This window comes from Rhipicephalus microplus, chromosome 1, assembly GCF_043290135.1.
Source record: "Rhipicephalus microplus isolate Deutch F79 chromosome 1, USDA_Rmic, whole genome shotgun sequence".
NCBI classification, from domain to species: domain Eukaryota; kingdom Metazoa; phylum Arthropoda; class Arachnida; order Ixodida; family Ixodidae; genus Rhipicephalus; species Rhipicephalus microplus.
This window is the reverse complement of record NC_134700.1, coordinates 237,183,652-237,206,326: the sequence shown is the minus strand read 5'-3', so window position 1 is coordinate 237,206,326 and position 22,675 is coordinate 237,183,652. Positions and strand designations below refer to the sequence as shown.

At 47.2% G+C, this 22,675-nt stretch overlaps 2 protein-coding genes across 3 annotated transcripts in view; one reads left to right on the top strand and one right to left on the bottom strand.

Moving 5' to 3' along the window:
- LOC142767097 (uncharacterized) overlaps nucleotides 1-22,675 on the top strand; it is a 290,153-nt gene that overhangs the window by 31,222 nt on the left and 236,256 nt on the right. Inside the window, exon 2 of the mRNA XM_075868322.1 lies at nucleotides 5,891-5,976. Coding sequence (XP_075724437.1) covers nucleotides 5,891-5,976 — 86 coding nt within the window. The remainder of the gene's footprint in view (nucleotides 1-5,890; nucleotides 5,977-22,675) is intronic.
- LOC119159497 (ADAMTS-like protein 5) overlaps nucleotides 1-22,675 on the bottom strand; it is a 167,547-nt gene that overhangs the window by 89,979 nt on the left and 54,893 nt on the right. The window contains exon 1 of one of the 2 annotated variants that reach the window (XM_037412275.2): nucleotides 5,857-5,989. The exons of the other annotated variant lie outside the window; for it this stretch is intronic. The gene's annotated coding sequence lies outside the window, so the exon portion shown is untranslated. Of the gene's footprint in view, nucleotides 1-5,856; nucleotides 5,990-22,675 lie in introns of those variants that run through there. 2 annotated transcript variants of the gene reach the window in all.

Genomic DNA, 22,675 nt, shown 5'->3' with positions numbered 1-22,675 from the left:
GCTGGTGAGCTATGAAGTGTCGTGAGTCCCTCACGTGTCTAAGTTGTGCCAAGCGTAAACACTGCTTTTCCGCTTTCCGCTTTGATATTTTGCTCTTGCTGCAGTTGAGTATAACTTTACAGAGAAATCTGGAGAGAAAATCTAAAAGAAAAGGCTTTTTGTAAGACGATCCGCGGCAGCATAAGAGCTAAGGTGTTGGAATGTTCAGCGGATTTTTTTCGCGGCTACCTCCATAAGGAAACCATAAAATTTGAATAAGCTTCGCTCCTCGGGGGAGTCTTTTGTCGTCCGTCACAGATTATTCACCCAGCCACATAATAAAAGAAAACTTAACGAAAGAGTGTTTAGGCATGGAAGTGCATGGTTGAAGTGGTACATAGAAATCGGCAAAAAAAAAAAAGACGTGTTTATGCTACAGCGGGGGCAAGATAAGGGCTCCGAAATGCCAAAAACAGAAATAAACAAAATGAACAAGTACTAAAATTTCAGCGAGTACTAAGGCGGAGCTCTCCAGTGCTCCAGAAAGTGCAAATAACGGACCATCCAGGAGAGCACTGGTGTTATCTAAAGTCGCGAACCCTCTTGGCCCCGTTCACTCCATTTTTTTTTGTGGGTTATCTCTATCATTTTAGAAATTCCAGGAAGTGGTACGCGAAGTCTCGAAAGAGTCTGCATGCAGTGTATATTTTTTCCAGACACAAAAATGTTCCTTGCGTAGAGGTGATGGCTGGTGTCCACGAAAAAAAAAAAACTTTTTCCGAAAGGTGAAGCTAACATTTCTGTAAAAACAGAAAAAATAAAAGAAAGACAAGAAAAAGACGCGAGTCCTGAACAAACATGCACTCGTTTTTGCCAGTTTCCGCATCTGTTACTACGGAATAAAAAAGGAGGCAAAAAAGAAGCATTCGAGAGAAAGAAAACGAGGAAAAGGGGGGGGGGGGGGGGGGAGTCGAGAACTGCGACAGTTACTTTTCATAGGCGAAAGGGAAACGACAGCCAGATTGTGGGTGAAACTGGAACCGCAAATTGTAGCGAGTGAAAATAAGAACGGGCATCGAAACAGATAGTGGAGAAAACAAAGGCACAAAAAAAAAATAAAATGCTGGTAGCGAGCTGCCAGGCGCATGAATACCACACCCGGAGCCTTGAAATCGCTGGCCATTCAAACAAACGCAAAGTCGCAAGAACGAAAAAAGAGAGAGAGAGAGATGAAAAATAGAGACGTGGAGTGACGAAATGAAAAGGGGGTGCGAAAAACGCGCTCGGCGTAGAAGTGTGAAGTCGGTTTCTCCAACAGTTGGCATTTCAAAGATCTCTGCTCTGCCGCTTTCGGGTTGCGGAAGGACTCGACGACTTCGAAACAGAGAAAGAAATGCAAAAAAAGAAAGAGACAAAAACATCTCGAGCTTTGAGGTTGATAGCATAGCGCGGCCTCTCTTCTTTCATAAGTTCTTTTTTGAGTGTTATTTACAATATTTGAAGGAGAAGAATAAGAATAAATTGTAGACTTCTGGGGACACATTCTCAGTACGCGCACGTTTTCCGATGCGTGGGTATGCGGCGAGCCGTTACTCTTCGGAGTGCCTCTATCGGATACGTGGAATGTTCTACCGACTTTTCCGAAAAGAGCAGGAGAAAAAGAAGCAGTGACTTGTACACTTCGGTCTAAAAAAAAAAAAAAGAGGTATGATGAAGTATTTGTCTCGTAAGTGTAGTTTGACTGCCGCTTGTACCTCGATGGAAATTTTTTGTCCCATCCGGTGTCGCGACGAGGCGTTGCCAGCGGATGTGTGACAGCGCAGACAAAAATGTAGCGCGAATTCGCGTATGGAAGCGGTCATTTTCAGGTATACCTCGAGGATGTAGGGAAGCAACGCGCGCTCCGTAATACGAGTACGTCAGAACGAATGCGCTGGCGTTGCGTGTAGTCGTGTCTATTATAGCCTTGGGCGCGTTGGCGGAAATTGGCTCTCCCTTTCATCCTTGCGTAATGCAGCCAATGCCGGGAGGAATGAATGAATATTCCGGCCTAACTATTAATTACAGAACGTGTGAACGTGTGTTGGCCACAAAATTACCTTACTGAATAGGTTCCTATAGGGAAAGTGACTGCGAAGTTTCCTTGATGAATATCTCGAAAATGATGGTACCATTCGTACTTCGCCACGCTCCTCCCACCTTGGAGCGTCAGGTGGACAACGTACACTTCGAGGTCTCAAGTGGCAGGAGAGCGATTTCGCCAGTACCATATATCCATGCTGTAATGGAGTTAACTGGCGTTATATTTGCCGCTAAAACAAAAAGAAAGAGCGATGCGCCGTGTTTTGCCGTCTTGCAGTGCACCTTATAACATCAATGCCTGTAACCTTGTTTCTTGGAAGTTTAGTGAGAAATGGCCCTCTTTAACGATTTGCCGCTCTTTCGCAATTCCTACGCGACAGTTTTAGCTTTTGCTACCGTCTAACAATATTTTTTTTAATAATTTACCATAGTGATCGACGAACTAACTTCTTACGACCCATTGTAGGAGCTCCAGGACTGAAAATCGCTACAACAGCTAGCTCGTTCATTTTCGCCACTCTACCAAAGTGAGAAAGTCATCCAAAAAGTGAGAATAATGCAGGAAAGAGACTGCCCAGCCCTTACTCTTGCAAGACTCGCAGTGTGTAGTGTGTTCACAATTTACGGTGATTATTGAGTGCTTTTGAACGAATCAATTGTTTTGTTACTTAGAAATGTAATAGTCAAGATGGAGCTAGTATCATGGTTACTGCGGGTTGATTTTCGTCCGAGGCCCCACCGCGATGGCCTAGTGGCTAAGGCTCTCGGCTGCTGACCCGCAGGTCACGGGCTCAAATCCCGGCTGTGGCAGCTGCGTTTCCGATGGAGGCAGAAATGTTGTAGGCCCATGTGGTCAGATTTGGGTGCACGGTAAAGAACCCTCGTTGGTCGAAATTTCCGGAGCCCTCCACTGCGGCGTCTCTCATAATCATATGGTGTTTTTGGGACATTAAACCCACATATCAATCAATCGATTTTCGTCCGAGAACTGAGACATACGCATGAAAGATTAAGCCATGGTCAGTCTAAGGTGCCTCACGGGTATGAATGTTTGAGCATGAGTGAACGAAACGGGGAGTGCTGGAGAAAAGAAATACATTCGCAGATCTTTACCCCGAGGCCGAATGTACCATTCAAGGCGTTTGATTTACTTGTGAATTAGGTACGCAGGCTGAAACCAAGTGATTGATTCGATAGTAGAATCAGTGTGCGTGTGTCTAATTAGTCTGCTGTGTATCAACAATGTGGTGTTGCAGGACTGTGCTAGGGAGAAAGTATTTTAGTACTAGAAATCAAGTGATTGATTCGATGGTAGAACCAGTGTGCGTGTGTCTAATTAGTCTGCTGTGTGCCAACAACGCGGTGTTGCAGGACTGTGCTAGGGAGAAAGCATTTTAGTCCTAAAACAAAAAAAGTATGATTAGTTTACTCAAGCAATACTTCAGTGCCATTTCATTCACAAAATTGTTTGTTGACATTGTGCGGAATTCATTTGTGAGTATTTTTGACACTATGTAGGTCAACATTCCGGGAAATAAAATTCCTGAAACTGACTCTGGACATTGAGTAAGAGTGGTGAATGACTGTGCATAAATGGCACTGACTTCATTGCTCTCTTTTACTCAGTATCCAATCTGCAACCAAGCGGACAGCTTCATAGGAAACCCGCATTGGTAACTTAGTGATTATAGTGCTCGACAGTAAGATGGAAGTAATGTGGCGAAATGCCGGCCACGGCCGACGAATTTCGACGATGGTGAAATGCATCTTGTGCACAGAGATTAAGATGCGCGTTAAAGAACATCAAAATTTATGGAGCCCTCCACTGGGGTGTTGCTATAATCATATCGTGGTCTTGGAACTTAAAACCCCAACAGCTACTCGTCTAACAGGAAGTGCTTTAGAACACTGGACTGTGCGAAGAATATAGCGTCGTGCTGCTGAATGCAAGGTCGTGGGCTCAATTCCCATCATGGCGTCTGCAGTGTAATAGATGCGTAAAACAAAGAAAAAAAAGAAATGAACTCGTCCACAGTGCTATGAGTAGGCGCCAAAGAATTCCAACTGGTATAAATTAATCCGTCACAGCTGTTTTAATAATACGCATCGTGTGGGGAACACTAGATCATTCTATCCGCGGCAGTAGTTTGTCATTTATATACGGCTGCATAACAGGGGCCGAGTGTCTGAATCTAGAATGAGTATGTACCAAGTAAGCGGCAGTCGCCTGAGTTTCTGTTGATGTATGTAAGAACTTGTAGTTGTAGGATTAGCAAAGAGGCTGATTAGATAATCGTGCCTCTGTCCCACTCTGTGTGCTCCTCTACATACCTTAAAGTTTCAAATACTAGTTTGCGGTATATACAGCGAAGGTATCATAAAGAAAAAAAAAACGGCGCACACTTTACGAAGACGGAAAGAAAGAACCTTAGACACAGGCGCTGCCCCAAGCACAGGCGTCTTCGTACTTTTTTTACCTCATGATGAATAGCCAAATAGATCGAGATGTGTTATGCGTAAATAGGCTAATATACCGCTCCAGAGCGTTTAACTTGTGAGCCGTGCACGATGGGGATTTTAGAGTGACACTGAGAAAGGTGTGTTTGGTGCATTCTAGATCGTTCTCCTTCCACTCTAGTCCCACTTGGAAGTTTCGGGTAGTTGAAAAAGCTACAAAGCGGAGACAGAAAACAACGTCGATCGCCCTAGGTCCGCGTAATCGAAGTCTATCGATCGCTCAAATTTAGGTCATTCGCTTACAGGAAAACGTTTTTCGTTTTCTTGAATGGCGCGTGACTTTTCGGCAGATTAGGATCCGTATGTTTGTTGCGTTGGTGAACTGCATGGTCTGGGTAGCATAATTTGAAGGTACGCTTGGCACTCGGGAACTGGGTTCTTAACGTATTCTTGCTGTCCGTGTACACTTGTGCTATTATCTTTCTTAATTGTTTCCGCATATGTACAGCGTGATTTTACAACCGCAGTCATTTTGCGTTTGTTTCTGTTGTATACATAATACAACAGAAACAAAAATCGGGCTTTCACTGCATGCGCTGCTGATGCTCCTCTTCCTGCATCGCAAAGTCCACGTTGTGCACTTTATGTAGTGCAAAAGCTACCTATGCCATTGCGTGTAACGCAGTGCCATAGGTAGCGTTCGACTAGGTACTGCTTTAGCGTAAAACGTTATCATTGTGAGCGCCAATGTACAGCTAAGTATTTGGTTCTGGTTCGGACTTCTCGCACAAACGGTTTATCAAGTCTAAAGCACAATCGTTAAATGCACAGGCATTATATGAATTTGAAACGAAGCGCTACTTATCTTTTTCACTGTGCCAACTGACAGTGACCACATGTCAAATATTTGCAGCTTGCTTAACGAAACGCTTGACGGACCACTTGACAGGCTATTCCGCAATCACCGCTGTAGAAACGTTACATCATTTTTCTAAGCATTTTTTATTGTTTGATTTTTAAAACGTAGACGTGTCAGCGAGGCAACGTATACTTGTGACACACGTGCACCCCAGTACTGTGCTCTCTAAAGATGCCGACTCTTACACATATATAATATTATAAAAGAGTTACGTAAATGCTCAGTAATGAATAAATAAATATACCACATGCATATTATCAAGGAGACTCACAGTTTAGACGTAATGAGGTACTCAGTACTCTAAACAGCGATTTTTTTTTCTGCCTCTTTTGAACTTTGCCCACTATCGCTTCTCATTGAGAAGACTTCACGAGAGCTAGCTGTGATTTGTTCTTTTTTTTTTTTACTTGAAGACTTACGGGGAAAATGACTGATGGTCCGCCACTTTTTCAGGACGCCTGTCGCTCCTGGTTGCACAAGCACGTGTCGTCGATCGACGTATCCATCATTGTACCAGCGGGCGCACAGCAGGCCAAGAGGTAAGTCGACGCAGTCGCACCGGCGGCAGTGGCTCCGCGAAAACGCACGAACCACGGCCTCGTCTCTAGCAACCCGCACCAGCAGTGCATAGCATCATCATCATCACCAGTAATCGTGTTGAATCAGACGAAGCGCCTTGGTAGGTCGGATCAAAAGCGGCACGAGCCCGGCGGGTGTCCGCGGCCAACTGCGCGCTTCGCGCGCGGGTTGACTCGAGGTCCGCTTTGGAGGCCAGGGGGCGACTCTGGCTCGGGCTGCACGAAAAACAACCGGCGGAGAGTGGCGCGTCTCGCTCCATCTGTCGGCGGCGTCCACAGGAGTCGCGATGCGCCGCCACCACCCCGACTGAAGCTGTTCGGTCCAAGAGCCTAACGAATCTTCCTCTGCTGCGAACGGGCCGACCGACAGCGACAGATCGAGTTCGAAGATCGCTCTTTTGCTTCGATCAGAACAACGGCGCAACGAAGATGGCAGCTTGGACGTAAACGTCTTCAAAGAGGCTCGGTAAACTTGAGATCTCACGGCTCTGAAGCTGCTGTCTTGCAACTTAGAAGTGTGGCAGCTTGGGCTAGTTGGTATGGCATCACGATAGTTATAGCGCGAGAACAAAACGATGACACAGAGTCGTGTCCTTCTTGTCTCTGTGTCGTCGTTTTGTTCTCGCGCTATAACTATCGTCATGCTGTCTTGCGTCACGTTTTTGATAAATCTGATACATTGATTCCGGTTTTGTGGTTTTCATAAAAGCGACGATTAAAAAAACCATCTACACGTCTTTCCTCCCCGTGCGGCTAAGATCATCCCTGGAAGACCCACTCCTAGGTACAAAACCAACGAGAACATTTGATTTCTAGCAGCGAAAAAGTTGTAAGGGTGATAGTCGAACGAATGTACCTGACATCTTTTGTACAAGCGCTTCCGCATACACTTCATGGCTTTTCTGACACAAAAATGCATTAGTACCATATGTAGACGTATATAACCTGTCTTGATTTTCCGGCACTAGCTATGATAACGTTTCAAAATCATTACTTACGGAGCACGTAAAGAACCCCAGGTGGGCGAAATTTCCGGAGCCCTCCACTACGGCTGCTCTCACAATCATATGGTGGTTTTGGGACGTTAAACCCCACATATCAATCAGAATGATTACTTAAACAATTTAATGACTGAAAGTGATAAGCGTAGTGTTGTTGCATTGCATCTTCAATACAATCAATGACTGACTTTTTGACTCCCTGTCAAAAAGATCAGGTTTGTGCTCCAGCTAATCGACAAAACTATCTTGTGAAAATCATACCTGCGATTGCTGTCACTTGTAAGATGTAAAAAAAAAAGCAACGTGGAGAATTTTACCCAATTCGTTATTTTGAGCGTGATGTCTGTAAACTCCCAATACTATGCCACGCATTTCGAAGGCACGTTTGACTGTGCCCTCTATATAAACTTCGTACACGTGGAAACAATCTTACCTGTCAACATTATCATGAATAGCCTTGTCCTAGGCATTCTTTCAGCTGATCACCTTTGAAAACCTATTTGTGGTTAAAAAGAGCAAATTATGTCCACCACGCCTTCCTTGGCGTGGTGGACATCATCATGTCTGGTGGTTTCATTGGTTTTGTCTGGCAAATAAACAAACCCCTCAAATAATTCCACTTTTTTCATGCCGCGTCAAGTAGAATGTAGAATTGACAGCCATTCTTATAAGATGAATGCAACACCTTTAGCAGCGATTGCCGGTGTGAGCGGTCTGTCGACAACATATACATTTCCTCCCATCTGTCGTGCCGAGCGCTTTTCTCTCCCCTATATATCGATACCTCATCATCAAGGTCATCATCTTTGACAAGGATGAAGATGCATGTCACGAGATAAAGCAACGCGCGCTGTGCCGTAGTTTTTTTTATTGTGATCGCAATTATATAGACACTCTCGGCTGGATTTCATGCACCATATATATATATATATATATATATATATATATATATATATATATATATATATATATATATATATATATATATATATATATATATATATATATATGTTTGTGTGTGTGTGTGTGTGTGTGTGTGTGTGTGTGTGTGAAAACGCAAGAAAAATGCCAGAAAAAGACTCTGCTGCGCAGAATCGAACGTGAGACCTCCGCGTCGTGACTGCGAGGTGTTAACCACTGAGCCACGGAAAGGTAACTCTTTCATCGTTCAAACGGGAAGCTATGAAGCTGTTCATATCTACCACTTACCGCTGTTGGCGGGTATCTCGGGGGGGGGGGGGGCTATTGTGTTTTCAGCATTATTAGCAAGGTGGCGCAGTGAGCGCGCAGCGGCTCTTATCTCTCACGCGTACATTGGCCCGCATAGAGAATAAGAGGATGTACGCTATATCGCACGCCCTTATCTTGCAGTGGGGAGAATCGTGCGTCTTGGCTAGCCTTTTAGTTTCGCCGGAACAATTTTGTTGTAGTCACCGGTCTCACAAAGGTCAATGCAATCGTTGCACAGCCCCACCGTTTGTGAAAAGAGCACACTTTTCAGACTCAGCGATGTAACAACTGAGAGGCTTATTCGCGTTATTCTGTGCCTGTGAGTACGTTTCGTGCGTCTTTTGTGCGTGAAAAAACGCAGGGCACGTTTCGATCTGCTTGCCATTATGCGCGTGGCCTTCCAATTTGTTTCTACCGTGTTCATTGCTCCGCGTTTACGGAAAAGCTGTGGCTTTTTAAAGATGATAGTCTTTCTTGGAGACCTTCGAAGCAAAAATTTTGGCCTGCCTGCCTGCCTGCCTGCCTGCCTGCCTGCCTGCCTGCCTGCCTGTCTGTCTGTCTGTCTGTCTGTCTGTGCATCCGTCTGTACATTTGTCTGTTTGCCCACCTTTATTGGTACTCTAAAAGGCACCAGACGATACACCAAACGGCCAACCCCATCCGCAGCACCCACCAATAGTGCTAAAGGTTCAGCGTTCATACTTGTGCGATTGTCAATTATAAAGGAATTCTTGCGCATATATGAGGCACCATAACAACACGTCAATATTATGTATGTGTATTTTTACTAGACAAGGCATACATAAGTAATTATAAGGATCGTAGCGCTTATAACGTTGCGCTGGCCACGCAACGCTTGCATGAAACGGCAAGTGCTTCCAACGCTTTGCTAAGACGACAAGGTGGTGGCACCTACCTGGGCTGGTTTGTATTGCATTTCGAAAGAAATTTTGAAAACCCCGTCGCGTTGCGTTCTACCCTTTATCACCTTCGAGACAGGCGCGCACGCCGCACGCTTCGATTTCCAAGATAACGGCCAGATATAGCGCTAATGTCTCACGTGTGACGTGACTTGACGTGCTCGTGAGGCGGACGCTCGTTCGCCTCCACCTCACGCTCGAGGCACTCTAACACAGCGCCTTGTTATGCCAGCGAGTCCTCGTCAAACGACCGTGCCTCTGAAAAAGGCAATCTGGGTCAAGGCCAGCCCGCCGTCTGCCCGACGCGAACATCTCAACGGCGTGAACACGCGCGGCGCCTCTCTCGCCCACGTGCATTGAGTCATCGGCGCACGTGACAGCGAGCCGGCGTTCTCGTGCCTGGTGGTCTGACGCATGGCGCGGCGACCCCCCATTGGCGGAATCTGCTCAGACGACCCGCGGCGCTTCTGATTGGACACTTTGGTTGGACCCGGTGCAAATAAAAGAAGCCCTGCGGCGCGTCGCGATCGGCGGTCCTATGTGAGAGGCTTCCCGTGTCGGAGTGCCGACATGTATGCGAGTCAGCGGTTTTAGGCGAAAGGCTGACCTATGTGTTAGAGAGAGGAGCTCGGCTCTTCGAGTCTCTGCCGGCCCCAGTGCCGAAATTGTAACGCCTCTGTATATATGCTGTACATAAACCTTGTTTAACTCACCGTCGTCTCGTCCGCTCGTCTCCTCAGCTCTGCGCAGAAGCAGTCGCGAGCTGAGAAACATACGCTACCAAACGGCTGGTGACCTTCCCGGCGGGGTCGAAAGCAGTGGCGCCTCCGGGACCGCGTCGGCGTCGCCGTCTTTCGCAACAGTGGTGGCTTCGGCGGGATCGGTCCGCCGTTTCTCAACAGTGGAGGTCAGCGGCGGGATCGGCCCGGCGCTTCGCAACAGTGGTGGCAGCGGTGGGATCGGCCGGCGTCAGCGACATCGATGCGGTGAGTGCCTGATGTTTTCCCCTCAGTTCACCAGACTACTCTAGCTCAGGTTGTAGTAGTTTAGAGAAAGGGCGGTGTGAAGCATTGAAGTGAGCTTTGATCGTTTCAAGCCAAGTCGAAGCGCTTTGAAACCAAAGTTAATGCGGAGGGGGTAAACACGGGAGTGTGAAAAATTGCTTGCGCGTCTTGCTAGTAGGCTTATAGTGGGTACGGCAAGTGGATTTTTAACAGGGGCAAACAGCAAGAGGCTAGTGTGAACGATGGAGAACCTTAAAGTGAAGGAACTCATCGAAATTTGTGAGGAACTCGGCATTACTTTGGGCCGTGCGAAACGAAAGCAAGCGATCCTTGAGATCATGAAGGATGAGGGAGTGTCGGCTGAGGAAGTCGATGAGGCCTGGGTGGATATTAAAGCACGCCGTGAGGAGGCTGAAAGGCGAGAAGTAGAAGCTCGCGAACGTGAGGAGGCTGAAAGGCGAGAAGCTCGTGAAGAGGCTGAAAGGCGCGAAGCTCGCGAACGTGAAGAAAGGCGCGAAGCTCGCGAACGTGAAGAAAGGCGAGAAGCTCGCGAACGTGAAGAGGCTGAAAGGCGCGAACGTCGCGAGCGCGAGGAGGCCGAGAGACAGGAGCGCCTCGAGATGAAACGAATAGAATTGGCAATCCTACAGTGTTCGCAGGCGCCTAGCGCAGCTTCTCCGACGATTCAGGTCAGCGGTATTAGAATTCGGGATCAACTGCCACCGTTCGTAGTGGGCGAGGACATGGCGAAGTATCTCGTCAAGTTTGAACACGTCTGTGAGCGAAATGCTTTGGAGCAGTCTCTTTGGGCGCGGAACCTGCTAGCTCTTCTTCCCGGCGAAGTGTCCGACGCGATAACTTGCTTGTCGAGGGAAGCGTTTGAGAGCTATAACGAGGTTAAGGAAGTGCTCTTGAGACGTTATAAGTTGTCACCCGAGGCTTTCAGGCAAAGGTTCCGGTATGCTGAAAAGGGGAATGAGTCACACGTTGACTTCGCGTTTCGTCTTAAAGCCGATTTGATTGAATGGCTTAAGGGCGAAGGTGTTTATGACGACCGCGATAAAGTGGTGGAATGCGTTGCATTGGAGCAATTCTACCGCTGCATCGAGGAGGATGTCAAACTTTGGCTGCAGGACAGACTTGGGGACGTACAGTTAAACAAGGCAGCTGAGTTAGCTGAGGAGTATTATACTCGCCGAAAGTTGCATAGCAGGGCAGCGCGCGTTGAAAAGGATGAAAGGAAAGAGGACTTTTCAAGGAAACCTGATCAACGGAAACCCGCTCCGCACCGTAATTTCAAGAAGAACCCGTCTCTTACGAAAGACAGTGTAGGGGAAGGGCAAACAGAAGCGGAGAAATCGAGTGAGGTTTCTACCACACAGGCATTAGAACCGGAAAACAAACGGAAGCCGCTAATCTGCTACAACTGTAAAAAGGAAGGGCACATCGCGAGAAACTGTCAGGAAAAGTTTGCCTTCGCAACGATCCGAGAATCAGAAAAAAACATTCGGTTGTTGGAGCCGTATCTCCAAGAAATTAGGGTCAATGAGAAAACGTGCCGAGCACTTAGAGACTCAGCGGCAACCATGGACGTTGTCCATCCTTCATTGGTGTCTCCGGATGACTTCACAGGAGAATGCGCGTGGATCAGGCAAGTCGCCGAGGAGCAGAGTGTTCGCTTACCAATCGCCACCGTTGTCATTGAAGGCCCGTTCGGTAAGCTTTGCACCGAAGCGGCTGTGTCTGCCGCGCTGAATGGTCGTTTTTCTTATCTTTTCTCCAACAACTCGGAGCAGCTTCTCAAAGAGCAGGGCAAATCGTTCTTCCCCAACTTAGCGTGCATGGCTCTCACGCGATCGCAAGCGCGGAAGCTATCGCGGCAGCTTGATCTGGTTCCATGCGGTGAACTCTCAAGTGACCTTGTCGGCGGGTCGACGGAACCCCAGAAAGGAAAGTTTCCGCATGAGTCATGGGAGCAGTCACGCGAGCGGCCCGTCGTCGACACGACCGGCGCGGTTTCCGGAGAAAGGGGAGACGACGTGGCGCCATTGAGTCAGAGCGAGAGGGTTGCAACGCTCTCGCCTGTAGCGGAAAGTTGGAGCGAGCTGCCGAGAGTTGATCGAGAGACGCTCATTGGAGAGCAACGTGAGGATTTCTCGATTGAAGCGCTAGTGGAAAGCCAAATTGAAGCGCTCGTGGAAAGCCAGAAAAACGCGGGAAAAGTGCTGTCGAAGGAGCACTACGAGAAATCGGGGAAGAAGCGCGCTTTTGAAGTTGATAATCAGGTAATGCGGCTGCAGCCACCCAAAAGGAACAAGCTTGAGGTTGATTGGGAAGGGCCCGCCAAAGTATTATCGAAGCCTTGCGATACAAATTACGAAGTGAAATTAGGAAGGCGGCCGGACAAAATTTACAACTTGATGAAACCATACGTTCAACATCAAGCGATCGTAAATCTGTTGTTGAATGCTTCAGAGGAAGAGGAAGCAGAAAGTTTGAGTTCTAGTGAGGTAATCGAAGGGGAATCGAAAGTAATCCGGGAGCAGATAAACCTAGAGCCTAGCTTAAGTGAAGAAGGACCTGAGAAAGAGGACCTGAGAAAGATTGTTTCCGAGTTTGGGTATGTGTTGTCGGACCGTCCCGGAGACACGACGGTGATCGAACACGATATCGAGCTAAGCGGTGAGGAGTCAATCAGTAGCAAGCCGTATCGTTGTTCCCCTGTGCAACGTCGAAAGTGTGAGCCGCTCTTGGTGCCGCATAGGTATCGTCGCCTAAAAGTGGCCGGTTACTGAAGTGGAGCATGTTGCTCCACAGCGCAACTTTGACGTTCGCTATCAAAAAAAAAAAAATAAAGGAAAGGTAAACGCTAAGGCAGGTGCATTGAGCAGTGAGTTCCAGCTAGTAACTTCTCAACCTTTCGGTTTCTCGCTGGCGATTCGGGGCAAAATTTTTACCTCATCACGACCTGGGCTGAGCGCTCTCGTTCAGAGTGATCTCAAGGGGCCAACTTTGTGGTATTCTAATTCGTTACGTTGTTGTACGTGGGAAAAAAAAATTGAGTTGTCATTTTAAGAGTCTTTTGTCCCACATGTGCCTCTTGATGTAGAGGGAACAAAATTCCGATAAACACGTAGATAGGTATATGTTGTATTATACTTTGTCTGGTGTTCTGTCGGGTGACCGAAGGCACTTGCGTGTGTCGTGTGTTGTCTGTTGTCGAACCGTTCTTAGCAAGTTGCAGAACCATCGACAAGTGCTGAAACCGAAGATGGTCAGAAGAGACGAGTGAAGCTGGTCGACAAGTTGTGGCGACAAGCCAGTGGAGCTGGGATCCGTCGTCAAAATTGGGATGTGTTCCCGGAACAGTCTGGAGCTGTATTCTTCCCATGGCCCTGGAGGCGAACCTGGAGGGACCAGGCGAACGAGCGCACCTGACATCCGAGCCCCGTGGAAGCAGCTCGTCTTTCCGGTGCATTGTCTGGCGGCGGGGGTGCTGTTATGCCAGCGAGTCCTCGTCAAACGACCGTGCCTCTGAAAAGGGCAATCTGGGTCAAGGCCAGCCCGCCGTCTGCCCGACGCGAACATCTCAACGGCGTGAACACGCGCGGCGCCTCTCTCGCCCACGTGCATTGAGTCATCGGCGCACGTGACAGCGAGCCGGCGTTCTCGTGCCTGGTGGTCTGACGCATGGCGCGGCGACCCCCCATTGGCGGAATCTGCTCAGACGACCCGCGGCGCTTCTGATTGGACACTTTGGTTGGACCCGGTGCAAATAAAAGAAGCCCTGCGGCGCGTCGCGATCGGCGGTCCTATGTGAGAGGCTTCCCGTGTCGGAGTGCCGACATGTATGCGAGTCAGCGGTTTTAGGCGAAAGGCTGACCTATGTGTTAGAGAGAGGAGCTCGGCTCTTCGAGTCTCTGCCGGCCCCAGTGCCGAAATTGTAACGCCTCTGTATATATGCTGTACATAAACCTTGTTTAACTCACCGTCGTCTCGTCCGCTCGTCTCCTCAGCTCTGCGCAGAAGCAGTCGCGAGCTGAGAAACATACGCTACCAAACGGCTGGTGACCTTCCCGGCGGGGTCGAAAGCAGTGGCGCCTCCGGGACCGCGTCGGCGTCGCCGTCTTTCGCAACAGTGGTGGCTTCGGCGGGATCGGTCCGCTGTTTCTCAACAGTGGAGGTCAGCGGCGGGATCGGCCCGGCGCTTCGCAACAGCCTCCAGAATATCATTCACCGATTTTCTTGCGCAGAACATCAGATAAACGCTTTGTGTTCGCTCTCTGCAGACGCAAGATTATCGTCTTTCGGCGACATTTGCAGTGTAACATGCAGATACGGGGCCAATTTTTTTCCCGGTTTTTTTGTTTCTGCTATTTCTCCCTTTTCGTCCAGCAGCCTTTTCCTTCGGCGTATGGGACACCACAAAGGACCGCTGCCGTTCCACAACCTTCTCTCTCTCTCCTCCGGTCGCTCACTAGAAACCATATGCACTGCACAGTCCCATTATTGTGGTTTCGGTGCTCGACTGCTGACCCGAAGTCCATTGTTTCGATCCGGGCTGCGAAGGCCACGTTCCGATGGAGACAGAATGCTAGAGACCCACGTAGTGTGCGATGCCAGTGAATGTTAAAGAACACTAGATGGTCGAAATTTCAGTACGGCGTGTCGTGTGACGCTATCGTGGTATTGACACGTGAAACCTAAGAAGTGATTTGTTATTCCCATTGCTGAGCATGACCTAAGGCGTCCTCGCAAGAATTACGTTGCAAGAAGCACGACTGAAGCCATCCTTGCGACACATCGCGCCTCCGATAAAATACGGAGCACAGATGCGCAACAAAGGACCATCGAGCAGCCGTCGCCGTAGAGCTCTAGAGGGACGTCGTGAGCGATCTCCGTGGTGTTCGCGCTTCTCCTACGGCGATCTTAATTGAATTTCGCGCATTTTTTTTAATTACGGCAACGTCAGTGAGCACAGTGCAGCTTTCACTGCGACTGCGACGGGGGGCTAAGAGTTTCACTTCCCGGAAAGTTGTCCACTGGGTTTCAATAAAAGCAGCGTCGTATAACCCCGAACGTCAGATGAGCGTCTGCGCTCTGTTTCGACGACTCAAGATTTAGGATAACTGAGTGATTCAAGATATACTACAAACACGAGAGGTATACAAGGTGAGGGCAACAGGTACACGAAATGAAGTGCTCAAGTGACTGAATGTCGTAGTTATTTCGCGAAATGCTACCTGAGCTTCGTCTGATGGCTATGGTCGCTAGGTGATTTTTTAAACACAAAATTGCTTTATGCATAGCTCCACTAAGACTTAAGAGCTGTATTTCCGTCAACAAAATTGCCTCAAAAAAGTACATGATCAGATGGCAAATTAGGTTTTAGCCGATTGAAGTGGAACCTATGACGTCTCAGTCCACGCAACTAATGCCGAGCATGCTAACCACTGCACTTTGGTCACGCACTCCGGAATATTCAAACCCTTTACTTTCGTAGTGATCTTGGTCTGCAGGGTGGTGTCGCCTGATGGGAGTGGTAAGAGAAGTGATGCATCATGACAGTGGCCTCCGCTATTAGCTCCTACAACGCTTCGTTGCTACGCGTACATCCTAATCAGCTCGTTCCTAACATTATCAACGCCTTAAACATCGCGAGGTGGCAACCTTAGTCCAAGTCTCTGCCTTGCTTATTGCATCTATCTGTCTAAATTTCCGGAGCCCTCCACTACGGCGTCTCTCATAATCATATAGTGGTTTTGGGACGCTAAACCCCACAAATCAATCAATTGCATCTATCTGTTTTAAAATACTTTTGCGACACGCGCCTAGCTCCCCTGGCACGTGTCTGTCTGTCTGTCTGTCTGTCTGTCTGTCTGTCTACCTACCTACCTACCTACCTACCTACCTACCTACCTACCTACCTACCTACCTACCTACCTACCTACCTACCTACCTACCTACCTACCTACCTACCTACCTACCTACCTACCTACCTACCTACCTACCTACCTACCTACCTGCCTGCCTGCCTGCCTACCTGCCTGCCTACCTGCCGCCTACCTGCCTGCCTGCCTACCTACCTACCTACCTACCTACCTACCTACCTACCTACCTACCTACCTACCTACCTACCTACCTACCTACCTACCTACCTACCTACCTACCTACCTACCTACCTACCTACCTACCTGCCTACCTACCAACCCACCCACCCACCCACCCACCCTAACGATACCCGAAAAAAGCACCAGACGATACCCCGAACGGCCGACCTCATCTGCAGCGCCCACCAATATTGCTCCAGATTCAGCGTTCAACGTCGTTCCCCGCATACGCTCGCTCCGAAAAGAATCGCAGCCGTTCTAGAGGGGTTTGCTCCGATCGCGATGTTTGCTGTGGATGATGAGCTCAAGATGTGCGTCCAATCAGCGACGTTCTGCTGGCTGTCATACCGCTTTCTCTAATTACACTCTACCGGCTAACTACTGCCGCTACTTGGAATGTTTGTTTAATCATTCATCATGCATGTTAATCATCGGGTTGATATGCCGCCAACAATGAACATTGGTGCATCCACGTTAAGCGGTGCTCTCAAATGCCAATAGGCATTGTGCAAGCTCTCTGACAACAATGTAAAATAGAAATAAAACTTCTTGTGTAAGGACAAGATTTAATTATTTTGGTGTTATACCGACTCCTATGGCTGAGGGATCAACATTATTTTTTTTCGTGTGCTTGAGGAGCCCACGCAATATTCCAACTTACCGGGGCTTAGCCGTTTCATTGTAAAAAAATTCTATATGCGCATGGCAAGTGGCACTCGTTCATTTATTGATGATTATAGGATGCTACAAAAGTAGAACAGTAACATAGTCAGTTGGTGAGCCAGTACATGGAATCTCGTGGTATGCTAAGCTAAAGTCAAAATACTATATCCCATATGATGTGAATGCGCCCTACTAAACTTTCTGTTTATTCTTCTCTTTCTTTTCTATCCTTTCTATGATTGTTATTTCCCATACCCTTCGAGTTTAGTAGCTAACCGAGTCAAAGCTTAGTTAACCTCCCTCCCTCTCCAATTGCGAGCGCGGGTACTTTATATAAGCTTCAGACAGTGCAAGTATGGCAGACAAGCATTCAGGTTCCAGTATCGACCTTATTCTATCCACGTCCTGGCGTCTCGTGAAGACAAGATAAGAAGTGCGCGTTGACAAGAAGACACAGGTGGTCATTAAACAAAGGCGGTAATTGGAAATCGAATAATGCTGGGGCTCTGTGTGCATTGCCTAAGGGCAGACGAAAGAAGGATCAATAGGACGGAAGTGGGCCATTGTCTGATCGATCCCGGTATAGGCGTCAGTACGAAGACAATGTGTCCTTGCTATTAGTTGGCATATAACGCACTTCCAGTATATGCCTACGGTGCCTGTTTAGCGGCTCCGACTACTAGATAGATTAATTTGGTCAATCTATAGGCTCCGAATTCTGCGCACTGAGTCGTCTCGTGGGTGCAAAGATGCATGCAGCTGTATTATTTTTTTTACCGGACACTTCACATTACCAGAGATAAATATTGAAGTCATCGTTACTATTGAAGCTAATATATGCATTGCCGAACACAGCCTGTCCATCCTAATTTTCACAAGCACCTACGAAGAGACCCATCGGGAAATGATTTGAACAACAATTCGATCAAGCAACTAGATCTGTGTATTGCACCTTCAACGTAACCCATCATATTACCTACCATCGCGAAAGGCTCTAAATTATTTTACGGAGAAGCGTAAAATATAAAGGTAATGCCCAATGATGTTTTATCCGTAAGTGTAGAAAATAACTGTTTGCAGAAAGGTTAGACGGGTAAATCTTAATTGATTGATTGATCAATTGATTGTTCGACTGTTAATTGTTTTTGAATCTAGAAGCTGTACTGGTATTTGAAAGATGCTTTGATGGAGCATTCTTAGTAGTTAAGACGTAAATATTTGAAATTACGCTTGTAGCTTTTCATTACTATAGCCTGATTCAGATGTGGTTGATGCAAATGGGTTTCGAACCCATCAAATAATGCGCTCAAGCGGAGCGCCATTTGCGTGCAGCCGTGTTTTTAAGAATGGAGTATGGTATTTTACGGATTCAAGATAAAATTTCAAGAGCGTCAGTAAATCTTTCGAGTAAATTGTGTTTGTTTGTGCAATTATCAATCGTGAATTGTTACGTTAAACTATTCGTAACTGAATCACGCATGAGGCGTCAAAGCTTAATAAACGCGTTAGCCGTATGACACATTGACCCCCAAACATGGTTACGTGAATAGCACAAGATAAGCGCGTGCCATACAGGCGCAATATAACACTGTTTGGCGCATTCCTCAATGGGTTCGAAATAGACGTTGCTGTTTGCATCGAGTGCTTGCCTTGTAAGCGCGTCTTCTGAAGCGTGCTGAAAGGTGAACTTGTTTTAAGCCAGGCACTGTTGTTCTTGCTAGTGCTAGTGATGACACGTTTATATTGCATCGCTGCACAAAGAGCTTACAATAATGCGAACATCCTTCGCTTCGGGCTTCCTTTTTTCTCCCGCAGCAGTTCTGGGCTTTTTTTTTTCGATGCCGTAATGAACACTGAACACAAACTAGCGAACATGGGGCGAACATTATCGGAGGAATCGCAGCCACACAAGCTTTGCTTTTCTTGAGCAAACAACGTTTATCTATATTTCCTACATACGCGCTCGTCTTGGAGTAATGTTAGGCAAATATTCAACGAACTCTGATAAACATTGCTTCTTAATCTTTCATCGCACTTGCTTTTTTCTTCCTTCACGGCATGTATTGCGCGTACACTGTGGTAAGCGCGTAATTGTGTTCTTCTTTCTTTCTACTTGAGGCAACTGCTGCCAGCCAAAAGCAAACCTCTATAAGCGCGTAAAGACTGAGCCGAGGATCTTTAAAAACTCCCTCATAACTCGCTTTTCTCCATATTGTAAGCAAACGTCTTTACTGCGCGCACTACTCTGCTTGGAGGGGAGCGTTCAAAGGGAGCTTCGCAGATGAAATCTCTCGAGGCGAAAAGGAGTGAAGCTCACGACGAAAGCGTCGAAGGCTCGAAAAGAGAGCAAAACGCATTGATCTTCGATTGAAAAATGGGTGCGGAATAGATTCCTCCTCTTCTCTCTACTGCTGCTCCGCAGCTTGCTTTTCGAACGCAGTACTCTCTCCCTTCCACTCATCTTTGCTTCTCGAACGCAGTACTCTCTCCCTTCCACTCATCTTTGCTTCTCGAACGCAGTACTCTCTCCCTTCCACTCATCTTTAAAGAAGCCTTCTTTTTCCTATTTATCCTTCTTTCTTACACCCCCTTATCCCTTTTTCCGACGTTGTTCGGACGGGTGAGCAAGCAAATCCGTTCACCGCGTTCGCATCTACGTCAGTCAGCCATCCCTCTTCGCCTTCATGGAAATAGCATCCCAAGGCATGGCTCTCGCTTCCTTTGCGGCTGCGAGAGACAGCGCCGCACGATTTGTCTTGCGTAAACCAAGAAGGTTCGCCCCCATGAGAAGACCATTTCATTCGCTCACTTCTAGACCAGCGGCTCCGCGAAGGAGCATCGTGCGTGGTGCACGTACGCAAGATGACCGAAATGCTGCCGATTATAAATCGGCGGCCCCACCGCGGTGGTCTATATAGTGGGTATGGCACATGACTGAAAATCACGTGATTAAATCCCGGCTGCGGTGGCTGAATTTTTTATAGTCTAAAATGCTGTAGGCCCGTGTGCTCAGGTTCGAGTTCACGTTAAATAAACCCGGGTGGTTGAAATTTCCGGAGTCTTGCACACTACGGCGTCTCTAATAATCACATGGTCGTTTTGGAACGTCAAACCGCACATGTTATCAATGAGGGGTGGCACTACGGCAGTTGCGAGGAAAACAAGGATCGCGCAAGAGCGCGGGATGAAATTTCATATTGCTCAGGTAAATTTCGAGTAGTGTTTTGCCGCCCGCTACGTCCACTAACCGTTTTCGGGGACAACGGCAGCACCAGATCCACAGCTGCTGCGGGTGTCTTCCTGGGGCAGCAGAGACGTGAGACGCGAGCATGCGCTGTAGGGGTGTGGACGGCGCCACCGCCGACGTGGAAGCGTGACATCTAGCGACTAACTCACATATTCACACACGCTTCTCGACTCGACTTTCACCCCTCACTTGACAGAGTTGAGCACTGCGCCACAGCTCGGCTCAAAATGACGCTGCACTGCTCAAGAATCGCAGCAGATTATCGTTGATATGCAGTGACTTTCCGTCCCTAGAGACGGCGCTCCCATCGGCTTTCTCAAGTGAAGGTGAAGCGTTGAGTGAAGGGACGTTCTAGAATACGAGGGTAACCCCCGTATTCACAAACGCTCCTCGACTCGACTCCTTGACCGAGTTGAGCACTGCGTCAAAGCTCGGCTCAAAGTGACGCTGTGCTACTCAAGAATTCCAGCAGATTATCACTGATATGCGGTGAATTGCCGTGCCTAGAGACGGCGTTCCCATAGGCTTTCTCAAGTGAAGGTGAAGCGTTGAGTGCAGGGACGTTCTAGAATACGGAGTTAGAAATGCTCCACATTAAAAAAACATCAAAAAAAAAAGCGTAAGCTAAAACGCTGCGTTTGATAGTAGTGGACGGAAAACTTCAGGCTCATCCCGTTCCACTGTAGATCATCGGTTCATGGCGGCTACTGAAGCTGGACATAAAACTTCCAGTACCGGTTGTACAGCCTCAGTGTGTGGTTATTTTTATATGCAAGAATACTTCTGGCTGCAATAGAGCTAATATATAAAGCGGAAAATTCATGAAGCTCAGTTTTTGATAATAGAGGCGAATTAAAAAGAATCGAAGCTTGGGAACTTGAGGAGTGATTAAGGGAAGAATATTATCCACTAAAAAATATCAGTGGGCAGTGTTATTGCAGGAAGAAAAAGAGAAAAAAGAAAAAGAAATAAAGATTGGAATAAACAAACAGAGAAGGAAATAAAGAAAAATATTAAGAAAGAAAGAAACACCGAAAGAAATCTGTGGAACGGGAGTGGACTATTCGTAACTGAATCACGCATGAGGCGTCAAAGCTCAATAAACACGTTAGCCGTATGACACATTGACCCCCAAACATGGTTACGTGAATAGCACAAGATAAGCGCGTGCCATACAGGCGCTTGAAATGAGCGAGACGTTTGAAAAGAGGCAAGCCACAGAAGCCATGCATTTGGCAAGATAATGCGATAATTAGCAAGTCAGTGGCGCGGCAAATTGCGTTATACTTCGTCACGTGGCGATCGATCCGCAATAGCGAACGGGCGGTTGCTCTCGTTCGCGCGCTTCTTTCCCTTTCTTTTCGGTTGGGTCGATTTTCTTCAGCGAAAATATCGTTGAGAAGTTATACGAACCACTGCGTTTTGAAGGGTGCTTGACAGAATTTTTTTTTACTGCTTCGTTTATTTCTGAGTACCTCACAGTCTTTCATCGCCTCCGAAATGCAGCCGTGTCTTCAGTTACGTTAATGCACTCAAGTGTTTTAGCACTGCACGAAACACAGCTTCACGCAGAAACTAAAAAAACAAACAAGCTATGGAGTGGTTCGGCAGCCACGTGAATGACGATTAGCAAGTGGATTAGTATGATCTTGGCGTCTGTAAAATAGTATGTTTTCATGGTGTTATGTGTATCACTTTAACTGCATCGATTTCCAATCATTATCTTCCAAAACGAAGAAAACAGTAACAAAGGCTGTGCTCGTGTATACTGACATTATGTTGTGTATGGTCGCACTTATGACGCAATGGTTCCTAAAAAAAATATCAGTTTACAAAGACACAACTTTGATGTCGGAAAGCCAAAGTGCGGACAAATCCATAAATGAAGAAAAAGAAGCGTATTTTAGGGGCCTTTAAAATATGAACAAAAGCTAACAAACAGCAATGCCAAGGAAAGTATAGGCGATGCTACTTGTAATAATAATGACACGAAATCGAAGAACATAAAGTGATCGAAAAGATAGCTTGCGGCTGACAGGGACTAAACACGCAACCTTGGAATTACGTTCTATATGCTCTACCAATGGAGCTACGACGGTGGTCATCCGTCCGCCCCCTTTATTGGACATATCCGTGCATTTAAATAGACAAATACGTAGAAATATGGGCCATTCATCCAATGGTTACTGAATATATATCCTTGTAGCTCCCATAGGCCCTAGCACCAGCTTCTATTTGATAGTGCTTACATTTCACAGAAAACCTGATGGTGTATACACAGGAGCTAAACGTGCGTGTGACAGTTTGAAAAGTGGTGTACGAAAAGAATTGTTTTGTTTCCGCGAATAAATATTTGGGCATCACGACTGTCTTTTGCTAAGCCGCTTGTGTATACCTTCATCATAATCATCGAATCCTTCTCTATATACTTTATTTATCACCACTTTCCTTCACAGAACGCGGAGTAGAAGGTCATAAAATTGGT